At 34.3% G+C, this 22,324-nt stretch overlaps 1 protein-coding gene across 3 annotated transcripts in view; it reads right to left on the bottom strand.

The window, feature by feature from the left end:
* The window catches only part of LOC149806748 (nuclear factor 1 A-type-like), a 148,033-nt gene extending 128,403 nt beyond the window's left edge, over nt 1–19,630 (bottom strand). For all 3 annotated transcript variants that reach the window (XM_089957156.1, XM_089957162.1, XM_089957147.1), the window contains exon 1: nt 19,443–19,630. In XM_089957156.1, the coding sequence (XP_089813282.1) occupies nt 19,443–19,451 (9 nt within the window). In that variant the 5' untranslated portion in view covers nt 19,452–19,630. The remainder of the gene's footprint in view (nt 1–19,442) is intronic.
* Between the last annotated feature and the right edge of the window lie 2,694 nt (nt 19,631–22,324).

Below are 22,324 nucleotides of genomic sequence, written 5' to 3' on the forward strand. Positions count from 1 at the left end.
TGCCCCTTTTGAACACTAAAATTTATCTTAATACATGTATAAAAATACTATTACTTAAACAATACAAATCAGACCTAGAGGTATCGTTCTAACTGGCTCTGGTTAAACTGGGGAGGGGGGACATGAAGATAAATACTGAATAAACAAGAGTTTAATGATTACTTCTGAACTAGAGAGAGCCAACCTTGAAAATGACATTCCTTGAAATGAGCAATATACATCTCCAAATTGTAGCAATGGACGAAATTATGCAATTGTTGGCAACAATCTGGTATGGAATCAGCATGTCCAGGATATATGTATAAAAAAAAGTTTTGTTGCAGTTGTTATACAGCCTTAAACCATCTTTGTTAGTTACACTTACAACATGTACTATAAGAGCTATATTCAACCATATAATGGTTACTGCAATGTGAATCACATTTGATATGAACATATACAAACTATTCCATCAATAAAATAAGAGTCCCTCAATGGGACTTATGATTTACTGTTCTAAAGGATTTTCCAGGAAGTCAAGACCTTTTTTTTCTTTTTAACTGCTTTAAAGTGCTTTACTGCAATATTTTCTCAGCAAAGTGTGTGCTGTCCTTTACCTGGAACAAGCTCATTGATAGCAGATTCCAATGTACATTTTTTAGTATTGCAAACTGTAAACTATGAATGTTAAGTGATGAATACATTCTGTACATGAACCCATAATTAAGACACATGGTATCAAAATGGGCAATCAATCATCAGTCTAAATCTATGGGAAGGTAATGACACGTAAGGTACTATAGGTTGCAATATTGTTATAATCTTTTCTCATTTTAGAAGAAACAAGATTAAAGGTTACATGAGAATCAAATTCAATACATTCGTATTCAACCAATGTTTCACTGTTTGTCAAATCGCAAATCATGTCATGGATCATTGTCCCAATAATGTCAGTGACAAAGGTAGGTGTGTGTGTGTGTGTGTGTGTGTGTGATTTGGATTTTTAACAGAGCTTTAACAATTTTTCAGTCATATCGCTAGGATGTCTGCAGTGTGGCAGTTTATAGTGATGTCTAGCACTGGGGCATCATGCCGCAGACATGTAGCATGATGTTCGATCCAGTCACATTATCCTGGCACCAGGCCAACCAGTCCTAACACTAATCTCTTAATGCTGAGCACCAAGCGTGGGAACTGTTAGTACCATTTTTACAAGTCTTTGGTATGACTCGGCCAGGGATTGAACCCTCGACCTACAGCATCCGAGACGGACACTCTAACCACTATGCCACCAGAGCGGTCCAGGGACAAAGGTGTGAGACATCATATTATTTACATGTATACTGGAAGTTTGTTGGCCATTCAGGCATAATGTCCTTAACCTTGCTGGCCGCCACTATGTATCATATACAAATACAAATCATCATAACGTCAACATTTCCAATACTTTTTCACTAAATGTTCACCATACGATAACATATTAAAATTCATCCACTACGTGTCAACATAAACAACTCTCATTCTGCACGAGTTTTAAACATTCTCAGTAGGTCAGGGGACCAATTATCGGCCTCTGAGAATCCAAGAAAACTCTATAATCAACAATCCCTGATGAAGTTTGATGATGCCTAGCAGTTTAAACCATTACGCAACATCTACAGGTAACTGCAGCAATAGTGGAGTGTTACATTTTGTGTGTATATATATGGTAGACAATATAAAAAGTACCATAATATACATTAAGCAGAAGTAGCATGCCCATGGATTTGGTAGCAGCAATTACAGTGTCTGCAGCAGACATCATTATGCATTCTTGTACCTGTTGGATCAGGCCTGTCTCGAGAACCACATACCAGCTTTTGATGCACACACTGACTCTGTGTGTGTGTTTGTGCGTGTTTATATATCCATGAAAAATGTGTTATTGGTACCTATGTAAAACTGCAGAATGAGCTATCACATGCTATTAGATGTAAATATTATATGTCTTGAACAACAGAATATATGTCTAGAACAATAGATTTTATGTTCAAAACAAAAGAATATGTCTAGAACAATAGATTTTGTCTTAAACAACAAAATATGTCTAGAACAAGAGATTTTGTCTTAAACAACAGAATATATGTCTAGAACAATAGATGTTACGTCTTGAACAATAGATGTTATGTCTTGAACAATAGATTCAATGTCTTGAACAATTTAGTACATGTGTATAGCAATAGATTATATAACTTGAGCAACAGATTATATGTCTAGAACGACCAATTGCATGTCTGGAACAAAAAAGATCAACCTGTAATACAACAGCTCATTCAACTCAGATACATGAAAGAATTTAATAAATTTGGCATTCTGCTCCCTGGTTTGAAACAAGTTTCATTTTTTTTATTATCTGATGGGGATTTTCTGAACACTGCAAAATAAAAAACTAATCATCAGGACCTTACTCATGCCTTTGAGAATGCATCAAACAGTGCAAGTAACAGACTATTTTAAGGTGCATTCAATTATGTCAGGATCTATTTTAGTAGTGTTCTCAAAGTGATCAAGAACAATTATTTCAAATGTGCACAAAACATCTGAAGCCTGTCCTATCAAATTAGTGTTCCAGCTAAATAAAAACAGAGAAGTGCTCCATGCTCTGGCCCTCCCCTCTGCCTGCAGTGCCTTCCCATTGTCCCCCAAAAGCCTCCCCCTTATGCCTTTTAAGGATCCTCTGCTTTGCCTCTGTATTTCATCAAAGACAGCCTTGAATTGTACTTTGGTTCTACAAATTCTTTGCGGCACTTGATACAATTAGATCATAATCTGCTTTGTCAGGTTTTACTTTCAATAGAGTTTACACTCCGAAACTGATCCACAGCTACAAGTCCTTTTGGTTAAAAAAAATAATGTTCTTCATTCCAAATCATGCCCCTATTATTCAAGGAGATCCTCTTGTCCTTCTCTCTACAACAAACATTGAACTGCTGATAAATAAGTACATACTGATCAAATGCATCATCTTAAATATGGAATTATCTAGATATGTTGACAAACTTGGACCAAAGGCATAAAATTACATTTTTATTCATAATTAGCATATTAAAAATTCCTTAAGGGTTTTTAGTCAATTTCCTAGCATAAAAAACACATAGACTGATCTCACTTATAACAGAAACTGTCAGTGATGATGACAATAAGCTAAAGGAGGACCAAAACCTTGATGAAATTTGTCTGCAGTGCCAACAAATCCAGATACCATATTACCTCATTAATAGTCAACCGGCTCATCATCAAAATCATTGAACATATTATAAGACTGTTCAACAAGTCTGATCAAAAATATAATCTTACTCAACCAAGATATTCATGACATGGGCCTATTTACAATGTTTGATCAAAATCCTATATAAAAAAATACACTCTCCTGGATGGCAAAAAAAATCTCACTCATAATAATAAAAATAGCCAACATCTTGCTGTTAGCTGATTTACCATGTTTTATTAAAACCTTGCATGAAATACTGAAGCTGAGCCAATGATATGCAAGATAATACACATACATCTTGCTCATAATAAAAATGTAGTATAGAACTTGATGTAAGTCAATACACCAAGTCTGAAAAAAACTACAACAAGAAATACAGTCATCAAAGTGTTCACAAGCTCAACCAATCAAAAGCAAAATCACCTCATTAATATGCATGGTTCTTAATCACTACTGTACTCATCCAAGATCTTCATGTACTGTGTGTGTGTGTGATTTGGATTTTTAACGTAGCTTTAACAGTTTCTCAGTCATATCACTATGATGTCTGCAGCGTGGCAGTTTATTCATGTACTAAGCTTACTGATTTTTTATCAAAATTGGATAAGAAATCAAGCTCAACTAATAACATGCAAGATCACCTACTTAAACTGCAACTTGTCCAACTTATTTTAATCATAGAAGCCTATATTTGAAGTTTGATCAAGATCAGATTGAAAACTATGATTTCAGAAGTTATACAATTTCAGCCAATTTGACACAACATCACCTCCTTTAAGTATGGATTCTTTCACTCTTTCTGGATCTTGATGATATAATCCTGTATTCCAATTTTTTTCTTCTCCCAAGCAGACTAAGATTTCACCTTATTAATATACATGGATCTCATTATCGAAATTGTCAAAAATAATGGTTATATTTTCATAAATTCTAAGTTTGACCAAATTTGATCATAAATATGCCTTCCTGTGTGATAACACGCTCATCAAAACTCTTGATAATATAAAGCCACAATTTAAAATCAATAAAAATTAAATAAGAAATATGGCACTGTGTGATAACACGCTCATTCCATTTGATGCAAGATTACATCATTAATATGCACAGAAACTGTTCATTATGGAACTCATCAAAACTCTTGATAATATAAAGCCATAATTTAAAATCAATAAAAATTAAATAAGAAATATGGCACTCAGAGTGGCAACAAGCTCAGACAACCACTTGAACGATCACCTCATTAATGTATGTATGCATCTTGCTCATTATCGAACTTGTGCAAGATCATTAATGTGGATGGAATTTGCTCAACATAGAATCCATCCAAGATCTTCATGGTATATGCCTATATTTTGCATCTGATTACAATTGGCTTTCATTGGAATAAAAAATCCAGTCAATCGAAAGCAAGATCACCTAATTAGTATGTGTAGATCTATCTTGTTCGGTTTTTGAACTTGCCCTAGATGTTGACAACAAAAGCATATACTGTAAGTCTTATCAAAATCCGATAAGAAATATGGCATCCTGATTACACATTTCACATGCATGAATCTCACTCATTATCAATCCATCCACAAGTTTGATATCAACCTACATTTCAGGTTTGATCAGAATCAGATTGCAAATATGGCTTACATTGGGGTTACAAAACAAGCTCAGCAAATCAGAAGCAAGATCACCTCATCAGCATGCACAAATCTCTCTTATTATCAAACTCATCCACGATCTTAATGATGTAAGCATATACAGTATTCCTAATTTTATAAAAATTGGATCATACATACAACCTCCAGAGTGGTAACATGGTTAGCCAATCAGATGCAAGATGTCCTCAATAATATGCATGCAACTCACTCATAGAACTCAACGAAGATTTTGATGTTATAAACCCATATTTCAAGCTTTATTGAAATTGGATGAAACATGGACTTCAGAGGCAGCAAACAACTATTGAAGGGAGGCTGATGTCCACATGACACACATCAGCTCATTTGGCCGTATTATGTTGGATTTAATTTTTATATTTTTTCCTGTTTTAACTGTTGTAGTGTGTTGTGTTTTGTATCGTTTATGTGTGTTTGCCTTTGACGAAGGCACCAATAGCTCCTTCAAGTGCTAAGACTAGACTACACTAGTTTTACAATGTGCTGCAAATCTTTTTTTCACATAACATGCAAATCAAGATTTTATAGTTTTAACACATTAACCCTGGAGGTTTTTGTCATTTTCATCTGAAATTCGAGTAGGAAACACATTCTGAAAGCTATTTCTGAATACATCCTCAAACACCAACTTCCAGGTATCTTCCAATAACATATTGCCTAGTTGTGTTAGAAACATCGTTTTTCATTGGTTATTTGGCTCATGGATGAGCAGAAAAGTAAAAGTTGAAGTTTCTTTTTTATGGCTTAATGGACCCATTATTTTTTTATTGAGACCACTCTTTATTCGAAATGCTCATCTTATCCTACTTTTTGCAAAGGTTCATCTGTCTGTTTGCAGTTGGTACCAGTCTGCCTTAGATCTGAGACCAAAAAGTCTAAAATCTGGACACAAAATCAGTTTTTCCCTCTGTATTTTGTAGTGCAACTAGATATTCCTGATTATCTGGTATCATTGTAGAGCTACATCTGTCTACCTTTCTATAATACCACCCACTTTAGTGTATCATACATGATCTTGACGCTACAGAGCTTGGCAGTAAGCTACTATCTCCTGCCACATAAACCCGTCACCTGGGGTTAATGTGTTAAAACTTGTCTGCTTCATACATGTACAATATAAATATAACTTCGTTTCTTTATTATACAGTTTGTCCTTCTTATGGGACTTTTCTACTAAAACATATCCTGTTACTACCTTTTTGATGCCTTGTTTAATATATTGTTCAATCTGTTGCTGTTGTTGTTGTGGGGTTTAACACCATTCTTCAGCACATGATAGGCTATGCATGGTTGCCAGTATTAATGGTGGAGGAAGAACCCTGGAAAGAACCACCAACCCACAAGAAACTACTAGCAAGGTTTCTCACATACCCACATTGGCCAAATCCTAGACTAGAACCCATGCAGACAGAGTGCTCAATCTGTATTGTCTTACCAAAATCATGTTGAAGTAGTATTATGGTTTATTTATAAGACAATTAACAGCCTAAATGGCTATCTTTAAAGGTCTAAGTCCATTCACAAAAAGCAATAAGTATCATTTAAATATTTGTATCATATGTACCGATGTGTATTGGTTACCATTTCAAATGTACATAATAGGCTCTGGAGTTAATCAACCATTATGCAATGTCTATTGTATGGTAAAACAAGAAAATGTTCTGGAACAAAAATTGCGGAGTCAAGCAAAAAAAATTGACTTACTCATATTACCAACACAGGCAAGAGATATCTTTTATTATAATAAAAAAACTATTCCGAATTTACTGCATATAATATATAGAATCTACTTTCCACTCTTCTCCAATTTTACCATGATGCTTCATTGATTTTGTATAGTGATACTCTACTAAATGAAAATTGTATGTGTGACAAAAAATCCAACTCAATCCTACCTTATTTACACTTGGATAAGCCCATGCTTCATGATGAGCCAACCCCACTACACCCTCATTTTTAAGGTAATTTTGCAAATATTACTAAGATATATTTGGCTGATTGTAAGCATACCGCACGTACAGTGCAAAATGCACAGACCCAGATTCACCATCATATATTACAACAACATATCTGGATCTACGCTGTTTGTGAGCAAGAGCTTAAGAACAAGCATTAAGTGTGACAACAGTAAGTGTCTATGTTTGCAACTGGACTTAACATATAAGCATGCACACTGTAAATACAGTACATTTATTTTTTGAAAAATTTATTAGGCTGTCCACCCCCTCTTCCATGCTCAAAAATTCAACCCTTCTCATATTTACAAACAGTGGCTGAGGAAAGGCAAGTCACATGTTTAAGCAGATTTAATATTATGTACAGTTTGGGACAAGTAGAACTGATGCCGGACAAGTTAATATTACAAGTCAACTGCCTTGCAGGACAAGTAAACCAACTGATTTTTTTTTCTTCGCCGGGGCCCCTGTTAATAGTGTAATGTCCGTTTGGAACTAATGTTCACAATCACTTCATCTTATTCCTACACCACAAGAATGATAATACTTCATTGGATCCTTAATCACACAACATTGTGTAATTTAGACACATAAATCCATATCATATTTCTTCCTTTCTTTTATTACACAATTAGTGACTTTACATTCTAGCTGATCAACCCCAGAAAGTGATATAAACCTAGGCATATAACCATAGTCTTTATCTTTTTTCTGTGGTTCATATATCCTTTCATTATATCCTCTAAATACCAATCATTATACAGTCATGATAAAAGCTACTTGTTTATGAGGCTGACCCGAAACCTTGTATCAGATGTACATCTGATACAGAATTTGATTCTCAGCTCTCAAGGATGATGTCCCCTAGCCCCATACAGTTTCAAAGAGTAAGGAGATGGATGAATACAATTAAATGAATGACAACAACATAAAAAATTCTCTTTTTGTGATGAAATAATTGTTTAGATTATATAATAAACAAATCATCATTATAGTAGCTCAAGTCTGGTACTTACAGAAGGTCATCAGATCCAATGGTCCACACGAGTCTTGCAAGAGCTGATGCCCTTCTACTATTAAACTTGGTGACACATCAACCACCATCAAAACTAACTAATTGTTTTATTAAATATGAATTTTAATTTCGAAGTTTTTACACTATAGTAGAAAGGCTACACCTGATAAAGTATGAAGTATTTACAAATTAACACTGAATTAGCAGAAATTTTTTCAAACTGCTTTCAAACCTTTCAATAAGATGCCAATATGAACTGGAATTATAAGAATTATTGTGCAAGGATAACTCAAAACAAAATAACAAATAAACAGTAATGTTGGTAAAAACTTTTGTTCTTTCCCACACACCACTACCAGGCCCACACCCCACTTCCAGGGAGCAAACTCTGTACAACTGAGGCAAAAAATTCACCATTGACCACGAAATTTCATTTAAAAATGAAAAGCAAAGATGACATCATCCTGCACAAGAAAGTGCCTAACCCCAACCCCAAAATTTCTCCACCAAGCCCTTTAATTTTGTTAAAAGGTGCAGAAGAGTATAAACATGATCATAAAATCAACTTTGTTAAAATTAAGTAACTTTTGGCAACATCAAATATGAACCAAGGAATATCTGTACTTCTGACCCATACAGGGCTCAAAAATAAACACTGATATGCTAAAATGAGGTTAGTGATTTTGCCACTGGATACTAAAACCAAGGCCATCTCAAATCTGTTGGATTAAAGAAAAAGTCTGCCAGTCACTATCTTAACAGTTTCCAAGTAGTCTTGTGATGGATGTATCAACAACAAAAAAAAAGGTGAGACATCATTCTCTTTCATGGTTAATTGATCTGTTTATTGTGTTAACTGAATGGGCATCAACATCCTGATCTATAAGAGGGACAATAAATGTCTACAGCAGAAACCCACAGGTGTTATTCCATGCATCCAGCAAATCTGGGTGGGTATAATTGTCAGAACAGTCTTCATACACACAGAACTAGTTTGGTGTACTAGTTTCAAACACAAATTTTAATATAGATGACAACAAAAATTAAGATGATTTAGAATATGAATCTAGTAATGGTCAATTAGAAATGTTTGTACCAGATGACTCAACAAATAATCCTCAATTATAATGAATATTGTCTTTTAATTGTTGAAAAACATTCAATGCATTATGATGTGACGACCAGGAAAGACGTGCTAGTTTAAGCACTGTGTGCCACCAAAACTTCAAAAATTGAAAGATGCCAAGAAAGAACACGATCATAAATATAAAAAGTAAGAAATTACCATAAATGCTGGCCAAATTTATATGAATACCTGACATATGCTCCAGGAAAGAATATGTGCACTTTCTGTACTGAGTATGTGGGGAAATATGTAAGTACTTCATGCACTGATGGGTATAAAACCATTCATAAATTGTCAATGGAATCACACTTATGATGGTGCTCCTTAACTCTAGCATTATAGCTCAAATGCTGCCATCAAGATGTGGCATACAGTTTGGACAGAAACAATACCTTATGGACCTATTAACTTTAAACGAGGTTTGTGTAATATTAATGCTGATGTTAATTCATGTTGGATTAGAATGTGAACTTGCTTCTGTTTGATTTTTCACAAGATCAGCAAAATTTAGAAAGGATCAGCCAAAATCAATTATGGTGATCCTGCAGATTAGTGGAAAAGAAAAAAATACTGCATAAATGTGGCACTTTTAGAGGTGAATTACATTCCAAACCTTTTCAACCCCAAAACCAAATACTATATTGTTGAAGACATCTGAGACAGAAAGATTTCATGACTTTACCCATTATTTCACCTCAAAACATAGTGGGATGAGATGATCCATCTACAATGAGCATCCTGTTGGAAATAATGACCTTTTTTCTGGGTTACTGTACAATGTTATAAATAAAGTCACACATCAATTAAAATATGAAGTTTGTAATATTCTCATAAAGTGCAACAAGTATTTGATGTATTTTATCAATGTTTGATTTGCAGAGCCATTAAAACACCATGCTGATAAACTTGTTTTGCCACTGCAAGGGTCTGACCTCTCAATACCCCTTCCTACTTTCACATTAGATTGCCTTATTTGAAGATGGGGCAAGTCGCAATGCCTGCTATACATAGTCCATTGTGACCTGCAAACCTACCCACCCGCAATCAATTTTCTATGCAAAAACTTTCATTAAAAATGTGCACAAATTTAAAAAAAACGTGACAGCCAGAGAGAAGAACATGTGAGCAGTTAAACAGGTTAATGGTGATATGTACATGCTACTCTAAACTAAAATTACAGTATGTGTTCCATCTTCACTACCAAAAGTCTCTCACTTAACCCTGTCTCTGACATCAGAGATGGAGTGGTATGCCTGAAAATCAAATTTCCCATTAGCCATTAAAATCTTATATCACCCTCTCATGCACTAATGTGGGTGCCGCTTCAACAATGACTGCATCTTGAAAATATGAATGTCAAAATAATGGATCTGGTTTTTAAGGATCCCTCAGAATATCTGAGAAACATCTGCCCATTCAGCAGCACACCTATTCCAATAAAAATTAACTATTTCTTTTTAAATTATTGTGTGTGTGTGATTTGGATTTTTAATGTAGCTTTAAGAATTTTTCAGTCATATCACTACAATGTCTGCAGTATGGCACTTTATATTCATGTCTAACACTAAGCATCATATGTCCCACCCAGTCACATTATCCTGACAACAAGCCAACTAGTCCTAATACTAAATCGTTAATGCTAAGTGAGGCAGCAGTCAGTACCATTTTTTAAAGTCTTTGGTATGACACAATTGGAATTCAAACCTGCAACCCTTTATTAGTGATTAACACAAATATGTACTGTACAATGTAAAAGATATATATGTATTTATAAGACTATCTAGGGTACCCTCTGAGTTCATAAGCTCTTTTCTAAACACCCAAACACAACCAAAACAAATTAGATTTCAAATATAATTAACAACTAGCACTGACTTTATTGGTCAGTGGTTCACCTGAATATGTGATGCAGAACCTAACTGACAGACAACCGACAGTCCAGGGGGTCTATTTAATTCCACTCAATATTTTCTTCTTCTCCTAATATCATCAAATAATAATTTAATCAATAGATAAAATAAAGTCAGAATATAAAAATAAAATGAACAACTTAACAAAACATTGTGTAAGGAAAACAACCAAGGCATGCATTCACTATGATATGGCTTACTCTCTAATAACTGTGTACTATCAAATCATTGGCAATTAATGCAGATCAATTAATATAAAATAAAAATGTATAATTTTAACTTTTATTCATCAACAGACCGCATAGTGCATTATAATTAGTATTTACCAATAATCCTTGGAAAATGTATCAGCAATCCTGAGAGATCTTGGACCAATTTTTTAAAACTTCCATCTATAGTCTGCACATGGGACACTCATGTTTCAGCAAATGAAGTTCAAACTTCACTGCAACCCCAAGGACATTTGTTCTAAGGAAACTGTTCAACATGCATATACATGTACAACATGGATCTCATCAAAATCTCCACAAAACAGGGAAAAGTGGGAAAGGATCCTTGTTTCAACAAGTTTGTACAGGACTGTATTATAGTGCTACACTTTCTTAACTACATGCATTTATTTTTGTGTACATGTCATGACATGTAGAGTCAAAAACATTGCTATCACGTTTCTTAAGTACAGTACTCTCTCACTATAACTGTTTTTAGAAGCCAAATAAGAGGACTGCTTTTATAGATGATGCTCACTTTATACTGAGGTAGTATTACCATATTTACTTGCTTACAAGTCGAGTCCAACTGCAAACTGCACAATCTCAGATGTGCCACCGCATCTGGGTCTGTGCAGTTTGATAGGAGTAATCAGAACAGCACACAACATAGGCCCCGATCTGCAAGCACAACATGATGTGGAAAATCAGAGTCTGCACATTACATCTCTGCAAATTATACTTTCCCCATTTTACTGGTGGCCAAGTGTTCTAGGACACTTGCCTTTACAGATCAATGACATCTCACTTCTGTCCACTGAGTTCAAGGCACACGCTCTGCCAACATGGATATTCGAAAAAGTCTGCCATTGGCTTCCTGTGGGACAGTGGTTCTTTCCCTGTTCTTCCTCCACCCAATACAATGGCCATCATGTATAGAGCCTATCATGTACTTAAAATGGTACTAACCCATAACAACCAACCAAGCAATGGTATCAGGGTAGGAGAAATGGGCTGCAATACTTAAGTGCAATAGAATGTGTATTAAGTATGACAAAATCTATATTTAGTGTGATATGCACATTCAGTATGACATCATGTGTATTTAATATGACATAATGTGTATTTAATATGATATCATGCATATTTAGTATATGTGTATTTATTATATCATGTGTATTTAGTATATGTGTATTTAGCACGATATCATGTGTATTTAGTATGATATGTATTTAGTATGATATCATGTGTATTTAGTGTGATCTCATGTGTATTTAGTATGACATCATGCATATTTAGTATGATATGTGTATGTAGTATGATATGTATATTTAGTACGATACATGTATTTAGCATGACATAATGTGTATTTAGTATGATATGTGTATTTAGTATGATATGTGTATGTAGTATGATATGCATATTTAGTATGATACATGTATTTAGTATGACATCACGCATATTTAGTATATGTGTATTTAGTATTATATCATGTGTATGTAGTATGATATGCATATTTAGCATGATACATGTATTTGGTATGACATGTGTATTTAGTATTATATCATATGTATTTAGTATTTATATGTTACTGCATTTGTATGGGAAATTATGAGAGTTTTTCAGATGGAATACTGCATGACCTTGGAAGTGCAGAATATCCATCCAGAAAAATGAGTTCAAATTTTCACATACAAATGCAGTAATCTTTTTATTATATGCTCATTTTTCTTATTCTACCTAAGGCTTTATTATATAAGCAAAATACATTGCAAGAAACAAAGTAACTGAATGTATGTCGTATTCAAAACTAAATACACAAGCGGAGATTCATCATTACACAACAACAACATTATTAATGTGCACATAACTCTGCCCAGTTAAATTTGAACTTAGTCGTGCGCTAGACATAACTTTTGAAAGAAAATGGCATTTTGGTCTGCTTAAAACTGAAATTTAGATTCCTATTGTGAATGAATGTGCATTGCAACAACTTTTCCATTTGATCTGGAATGAACAGATTTTGGTATTTTTGTCGATTCCACAAAATTTTGTGATTATGGACTGGATTCATCTGAATAAGTTCTACATGAAATACATTGGACTGAAATAGCGAGGGAGATGCATGTTAACATCTGCAAGTGTATTTCTGTTCTGTCATTGAATATATGAAATCATAATGTGGGGGAAAATATGAAGACTTTCAATTGCAATTATCAAAAAGATGCTATGGAATTTAATGTTTATTTCATTTCGAGTGCAGTAAGGGGGATGTAACTGCACTTGGAATATAGTCGAAATTACAGTACAATTTCAAAATGTGTAAATCAAGCTTGAGAACCCATGACATGGCTCATGTAATTCAGATTTGCAGAACTAAGAAAGGAAATTCATGATGTAAAATGTTTTTTTGCCATTCTTATTACCAGCTAAAGAAGACAGTTTATGCCTTGTCACTTGCATGTTATTTGTAGGTACCCAGCAATTTTATGATATCTGGCATCTCCCACCTACATCACAAACACTGTATCAAAAAAGTTAACATGGAATGTAGCAAAGCAGCTGGTAAATGGCAGTCCACAAAACATCTGCTTTAGTTCATTCAGAAACAAATGTAATCAACCAAAACGTAAACCGCCTACTATGCAAGTGTACATGATTTGTTTACAAGAAAAGACGTCCATCTGCATCCATTGTTTGTTTACAATCAAAAGTAATCCCTTTATTTGTACAATATGAAGTTGCTCGCGAGTTCAGTTTCATAAAATAGTGAAAGATTCTGACAATGCAAAGTTAACAGAGAAAAAATGAGCATATAATATATCATGTGTATTTAGTATGGCATCATGCATATTTAGTACAATATCATGTGTATTTAGTAAGATATCATGTATATTTAGTAAGATATCATGTATATTTAGTAAGATATGTGTATTTAGTATGATATTTGTATTTAGTATGATAGTACAGGGGAACCTGCTTCAATGCATGTCATTATAACTCAAATTCTGATACAGTATTGTCACCTCACAGCTCCAGTTTTTCTCTTTGATTTCATTCTTTCCAAACTATACTCAAAATATCAAAATAATTAAGTATCAGCAACCTATTATAGGTTACAGATCAAAATTGATGTTCTTGTACATCAATGATTAATTTTCATCGTGCATAAGCTGACTATCTAGTTCTGTTGTACTAACTGGCAGACAGCAAAATTAATACATTACTCAAAATGCATTTCTTTTTTTGCCAGACAGCTGAGTTGTCAAAGGAGCTCACCTTTACAGATCACTCTCACCTCACCTCTGCGTGGGTTCAAGTCTTGACTCAACTAATGTGGGTATCTGAGAAAGCCTGATAGTAGTTTCCTGTGGGTCTTCCCAGGCTCATCGTCCACCAAATATACTGGCCGCTATGTATGGACTATCATCTGCTAAAAATGGCATTGAACTCCAGTAATCACAAATTCACCCCCTCCCCCCACATAAAAACACTGAATTTGCTACTTATACGGTGCTTCAGTAAATCATGTAGCTGACAGTTATGGACTCTGACTAGTGAGTTATAGCAGAATTACTTGTGTGATGAGATCGGACAATGTGTATCTTACTGCATTCTAACACACACACATGTGCCTAATAACACAAAGATAAAAGTACACAAAAACCAACTTATGATATATCTACAAGTATTTACAAAAGGCACCTTCCAACAGATCATTATCATCTATATGTGAAAGAGTGAAACTGTTGTTTACTTAATATGTGATCAACAAAATAAAAATGTCAACAATGGTACAATGCTAGGCTAAACAAAATTGTACAATATGAATTCAGAGACTGAAGAAAAACATTAGCAACAAAAGCAAACCACATTAGATATCAACAATAAATATAATCAATCTACAACCTTGGAAAACTGCTCTTACTTTCTCCTGTTAAACAAGGCTGGTTATCAAATGAACAGGAGACAAGTATTTTAAGAAGCAAAGAAAAATCTTCAGAACTACCGTATACAGTTGCTTATAAGTCTGATCCAACTGCAAGCTGCAAAGACCTTGATCTGCCATCACATTAAATGCCAGCAGATCTGGGTTTGTGCAGTTGTTAGGACTAATCAGAAGAACATACAAGACTAACAGGGCGTTACATGATGGCAGATCAGAGTCTATTTTGTTTGCATCTGGATTGGACTTATTGCAGATACAAACAATACATGTACAGTTCTACCGGAACCATCAAACAAGTATATTTGAAGAAGAAGAAAAAACGTACATGAGAAACAATCAACAAAGCATATAGTAAAACTGAAGTTTTGTATCAATAAATATTATCACACTGATACGAGTTACTGAGTTATATACATTTTTCTGCTGGTGCCAGATCCCCTTTCACATCTAAATTCAAACTGAAAAGGGGGCGTAGATAAATATAATTTAAAAAAAAAGATTCTGTAACACAAGCTCACAAGATACCACCCACCCCACTAATTTGCTGGCAATATAAATCAAGACCTTTGAAGCACTGTTCAATAAAGATGCACCCTCACTGCAAGTTTGATGGCAGTAGGTGAAAAAGGTATTGGCACTGAGAAATCCCCAAGCCTCACCTACAAACAGCTGCCATTTAATAGTTGTTTATTCTACATTCCAATGGACTGGTGCTCACTCTCAAGAGAGGCTCTGTTTGATTTCTTATGTAATAACAAAATCTAGAGTGCTAAATCTGACAGACAATGAAGTGACCTGTCCAGAATTTTCTTAGCCTTTTTTGTGATACAAAAGTATGCACTTTATGTAAGCTGGCAATGTAATTTACAAAAAAATTATACATTTTGTTTGCCTGAAATTTCTCTGTATAAAAAAGAAATGGTAATATATTCAGACCTTATTTCTTTTTACAATTGGAGTGACTGTAGGATTGACTGAAGAAAAAAAAAGTTAAAATATTCGCATCTTCTTAGTCAATCCTTGTTACATAAATAGTAGAGGTGTTCCTAATGCATGATGTTGGCATACATTTGAGGTATGATCTGCAGCAATGACCTCAAAGTTTCAAATAACCTGGCTATTCTACTATATATGTACAACTCAGACTGTTACAACTACACTGTGTTTCAATCAATTTTCATTATCAATCCAGAAGCACTTTGTAATAATGTGAATAAAATTATATATATATATATATATATATATATATATATATATATATATATATATATATATATTAGATTTTTAAAGAATTTTGCACTTGCATTGTAGGCTTACAATCTATGATATGGTGATCCGCCAATCTGAATCTGGACAAAATATGTAACCAATTTTTCAAAGTATGCGACAGCAAGCCAGATTTTAGTGAACAGTAAACAATAAATGTGATGGCAATAGGCATAGCAGTACTTGTGTTATAGACCAGAAATGAAAAATAATTTTAAGCAAACTTGGATACATAATGGCCCATTTTAGATGCATAAGACAAGCACATGCAAGATGAACCCTCTGCATAGTTTTGCTTTCAAAAGGTGACAATATCCATGTCTTACAAAGTTTTTGGGCCAAATTTTAATAAAATCCCACTAAGAAGGTCACTAATAAAGCATTGGGGCACTACCTATTTATATCCCAAGATACAATACAGTTGTAGGTGCTGTAGTACATCACTTTTAAGCAGTTCTGAATTAATCTTGGAAAGTTTGGTGCGAGACAACATTCATTCTGTGGTCAGCCCTTGACATAAGTTTGGTGATAACAAGGTATTGAAATTAGTGAATGGATAGTGTTAAACCAATTTTTAACAAATTTACTAAAACCAGTGGCAGAGACTCATACTGAAGCATTACACACTTTCATCCAAAAACAGGAATTTCCCTTCATGTGGAAAATTCTGAATCAAGGACTTCAGGCTCCAAAACTTTGAAGTCCCAAACTAAATCACGAAGTCCCAGACCCAATCTATGTTCGAACTGTGTTTAATACAGTACAGCAACTTAAGTTTCTTTTCAATCTTCTCTGTTCATGAATCAGGTTTATCTCATGTTGGATAAATGCAGAATTTCTTCTCCCAATAACAGAAAGTTAGTCTTTTCAAACTATGCACACCTGGAACAAACAGCACTTGTATCTCAAACAACATTATCTATCTTTCCTATAATAGGGATTTTCTCTACCCAATCTGACTGCTACTGTCTGACCTCTGACCATCATTTGCCTTATATGCCTTGTTCTCAAGTCACATGTGAGACGTCTCTCACCTGAGGCAAATTAGTGGCTGGACATTTTCCTAAACCAAAGCTTTGCAAATAAAGTTGACTTGCAACCACTTTAGATATTCAAAAGATACTTGAATATAATCCTTACATAAGTAATCAGGAATATTAGCCATCCTCTAAGGGAACTTAACTGATGATGATTGGCTTATTACAATAATTCAATTAGCTTTGGCCCAATGCCAATAAGTTTTATTTTATGATTGAAAAACTAAACTCACTGGCCATTATTACATCAAAGACAAATTTACAACCTGTTCAACAAATAGACAACAAGAAAATTACTGGTAAAAACAAAGACTTCATTAAAGACAGCAGTAAATCAGTAAAGCTATACAACTTCCAACAGTCCTTCATAATACCCCACCATGCAATCTGGCCTCACACTTATGAAATACAATTAGGAAGTTATTCAACACCTGCACATATACTAATGGGTGGGGTGTGGTGTACAATGATCATTGCTTGCACTATATTTGTATTAGATACTAAAAAAAGCATAAGGAACCCTATCAAAGTATGCTGCATTCTGAGGACACAAGGGGCCCAAACATATCTGCCCAAACAGCTGAATGATGCGTCTTGGACCCAGGCCTCTCTGTTAAGGAAAATCACACATAATAATAATATTTCAAACAATTATTGTCTCAAAATCTGCAGAAACAGTCTGGCATTTCATTGAAGATCAAGATTAGTTCACGAATGTATGCAACAGAAGAACAAATTTGTTGCATTTGATTGTACGACATTACTCAGTAAATCCTTTATGACAATTCAGCATCCACTTTAACAATGATTACCGACTGCTTTATGGCAATACAATGTATGTGCTAAGCTCAATACGTTTAGTAATGCCAAAAGAAACATTCTAGCTTCTGTCTTTTTTCTGAAAAGTCCCAATTTACCTCATTTTCTTGCAAATATCACCAATTCCAAAGACCCAATGACATACATTAGAACTGCATGAAAATCCCTGAATTATGACCATAGCATGTTTAAATTGTCAGTATATTAGTTTGATACAAGCTTTAAGGCTCAAATTTCCTTTAGCACTATATTATTTCTCCACTCAATGCTATAGAAATATTTATATCCTAGTTACCACTTAAGTCTGAGTTTACATAAAAATTTATTGAAGATTCTCTACACTGTCTTTTCATACATACTGTTTAATACATGTATCTCTTGTGCATATCAAAGTACTGCTTACTGCTTATCTATAAATCATGTGAATGTCAGCTCTTTTAACCAAAAGCAATGAGTAAATAACCTGGAGTTATATATCAAAGCAACATTACAATTAAAATGCCAGCAAGTTCAGTTGCAGCATATGAGCGATTGATCATACATCACTAACCATGTTCAGTGAAATTATGGAAAATTGTAACTTCTTTTCGCGTTTTATTTTAAGTGTATATTCTTAATACGTAGGGGGTCTATAGTATTTGCAATGTTAATTATAATTACATCTTTGCTGTATTATTATATGACCAGTGTTCATCCAGCTGCAATATTGTATGGTGCCAAGAGGTTCGTCTAAATGTAGAGAGCGAATGGTTACGATTTTAACTTGCAATACACATATGGGACTAAATACCCCCGAGTTTCCCCCTGCAATGAACCTTTCCACAAGCTGTTAAGTGTAAGCGACCTTACCTGTGTAACATGAAAGCGCTGTGAAATAACTCTGCTCCAATGTTTGATGAAGATGCAATGATGCCAAAATATCGATAGCTAAAAGCTCCAACTAACTTAGCACAACAAAATTCGATAAGCAATACAATGCTTCAGAAAATGTACCTTGTACGACAGGAAATTCATTGTATAAGCACGTCAGAACATGAAGTTTGGAGGCAGCCATTTTGAAAATTAGTCCTGGCAAACCATCCACAAAAACTTGGCTACCGACCCATTCCAATGCTGTGCCAACACTGCAATTGACGTACATACGGCTGAAAGAGCTGGTTTGATTTCAGACACAAATATGAGATCCCAACAAAAATTTAAGTCAAACTTTAGGCATGCAACTACTACTTCACCGAAGTCGAGACCTCTCCAGATACCTACCATAGTCATCTCAGCTGAAAAATTCTATCTAAACACTAGTGGATTCATCCCGCTGAATCTGATTCTCTGTGAATCTACATCCCTGTATTCCTTTCACGTGAATTCGCTGTCATATTTTCGTTAAGCACTCTAAAATTATTAAATATTCGATGACCTTTAAACTTCTTCAATTTCGATAATGGCGTAGTGTTTTCATCTCTGAACTATTGTTGTTGTCTTTTACCATATTTGGAATACACGTATCACTCCTCCGTCTAAACAGCCAATCAAGGCCATAGCACCTACCGGAACTCGTAGTAACTAGTCGCGTGAGGTTCATCAAGGGAAATCTAGTTTCGTTGTTTTCGATCTACTTATTGCGCAGCAACAAAGTAAGAAAAATAAAGAAGATGACAACTCTAGCTGTTGGATTTGTATAAGACTATTAAGAATAAAGTCATACATAGTTATTACAAATATGTTTTGTTTACTCTAATAGATAAAATAACTTCACAAAGACCCTAAAATAACCTCTTTTTAAAGGTATAACACGTAAAGTGTGCTTAACAGGGAATTCCAATTGCTCTTATAATTATACCTTGGTACGTACGCATGAAGGTCGAATGGAGATTGTTACAAGGTAAAAATAATTGTTAGAAAACTTATTAGATTATGTTTCATATTTGTTTCAACATTTAAAATACTATCTAAGTTTATCAGTGACATATGGCATCTTGCCAACAGATGTGGAGCAACAAAACTAAGCCCCGCCCAATTATCGATGCCGTTCATTCATGTCTACCTTCACTGTCTGCCATCAGCTGATATTTTAGGATCCACGCCAGCTTTATAAATATAAATGACCCAATTTATTGCAATTTGCAAGCCACCAAGAGCACGTTTTATTCAGATTGATAATGAAAGCGCTTTTTGCTTACAATCGGTCGATACATGTGAATTCGAAAATTTAAACGAAGTTAGCCGGCTTCAGGAATATCACAATTTCAATTTATTGCTTCGCTCTTTGAAACTGAAACCAATCAAGGGATAGCACTTCAAAAGCACTATTCCTCGAAATAAAATTTGAACTCACCTTGTAAAGTATTCTAGAAGTAATAAATAATACAACTCCAGTACTTCATCCATCAACAACAGAACAATTAATTTGGGAAATTAGAATCACGAGGTCAGTGCCTTGTAAGTAAGAACGAAATTTAAAAAGACAGGAAAGCCATGAAGATATTTCACACTGAAAAGAAATATGCATGAACGCCAATATCAGTTAGTTCTATTTGAAAAGATTTGTTGAAAATATTCTCAGTCTTTCAAAAGGGGGACAGCAAATATATACATATAAACGCATATGAGTGTAACGTATATAGAACGCGCATCTACTCCTGTTCATATGTATTTGCATCAATATTTCTTGTTGCAATACAAAACAAGCTACTCCTGTTTTATATCTACTTGTGCTGTTCAAAATGTGAAAGGGTGCACACGAAAGGTACGAGTAATTAGATTTTAATGTCATTTAATGTCGACACATTGCAGCTGCGTTAGTGTAGCTAATGTTATTCTCATCAGTCACTTCATCAATCACTGCCGCGTCTGAAAAGAAACTACTGCCGGTACTTGCTCATAAGTCGAGTCTAACTGCAAGCCGCAGAGACGTAGATATGCCGTTGCATACTCTGTCAGCAGATATGGGTCGATAATATTTGTAAGGACTAGTCACTATAGTGAAAAACACATAGATCCTGATCTGCAGAAGCAATATGCGTCGGACGATCAAGGTCGACAGCATTTGCAGTTGAACCCGTCTTATAAGCGATTAGAGTCGGTAGGATATGCGTGCCTTTATGTTATCAACTACAAGGGAAGTGAAATTAATTTGGGAATAAAATCGTTTCCTACTTTTCTTCTTTGTCAACTCAACCTTATTTTATAGTAAAAAGAAAAAAATTCAAAGGTTTTGAAATTTAAATGACGTCAACTGTCAAGGACCATTAGCTTTCAATATATATATATATATATATATATATATATATATATATATATATATATATATATATATATATATATAATGCTTGGGAAGTCACATATCAATGGAACATTATTTATGTAGTATGTAATCAAAACTGAAGTAGGCATCATGCCTTGGATATTTTCTCCGCAGGAATATTTGTTTTAGAAGAATATAGTATGTGACCTTTCTCTCTTTCCTTTCTTTGTTAATATACCTTTATGTGTTATTAATATTTCGTTAACTTCTATGATTTTTTAAATGGCATTGTTTACTCATTATATAACTTTCAAACATGTTTGTGAATCTGACTTTTTAGGCAATGAAGGCCACTGGACCAAATTATGTGCATATATATATGTCTGTAACTCTTCATGTAAATGAGTAGCAATATTTATGATCCAAACTTCGTAATTGTTATAATCGGGCGTTGAGAGATCTTTTTATTAATACTGGATGTAATGCAGAACATTTCGAATGATTTTCATTTAAATACAAAAATTGCACCTCTGTTTTTGTTTTTGTTTCGTTTTGGTAGTATTTTATTTATTTTTTCACTTTATTGTTTTTATTGTATTTATTTATTTTTACAAAGTGCACAGTCTTTGCAGAGATATGAACCTGATCTCTTATTTTTTCTCATTATATATCTAGGAGGAATGGCACCATATCCGCCATATGTTAGAAACTTCAGGGATCGCGGCGTCTGCCGCCTGCTCACAAAGCTGGAAACAAGCTGTCGGTCAAGTCAATACGAAGTGGGGTTACTTAAAAACATAAATCATTCTTCCGCGAACGAAAAAGACGTACTATAACCTCCTTTAATTTCCTCTCAGAAGACAAAAGAGCAACACGTGGCTGCGTTTAAATTTTGTCCCGG

This window comes from Sinohyriopsis cumingii, chromosome 1 (genome assembly GCF_028554795.1).
Source record: "Sinohyriopsis cumingii isolate HCF-2022 chromosome 1, ASM2855479v2, whole genome shotgun sequence".
NCBI lineage: Eukaryota > Metazoa > Mollusca > Bivalvia > Unionida > Unionidae > Sinohyriopsis > Sinohyriopsis cumingii.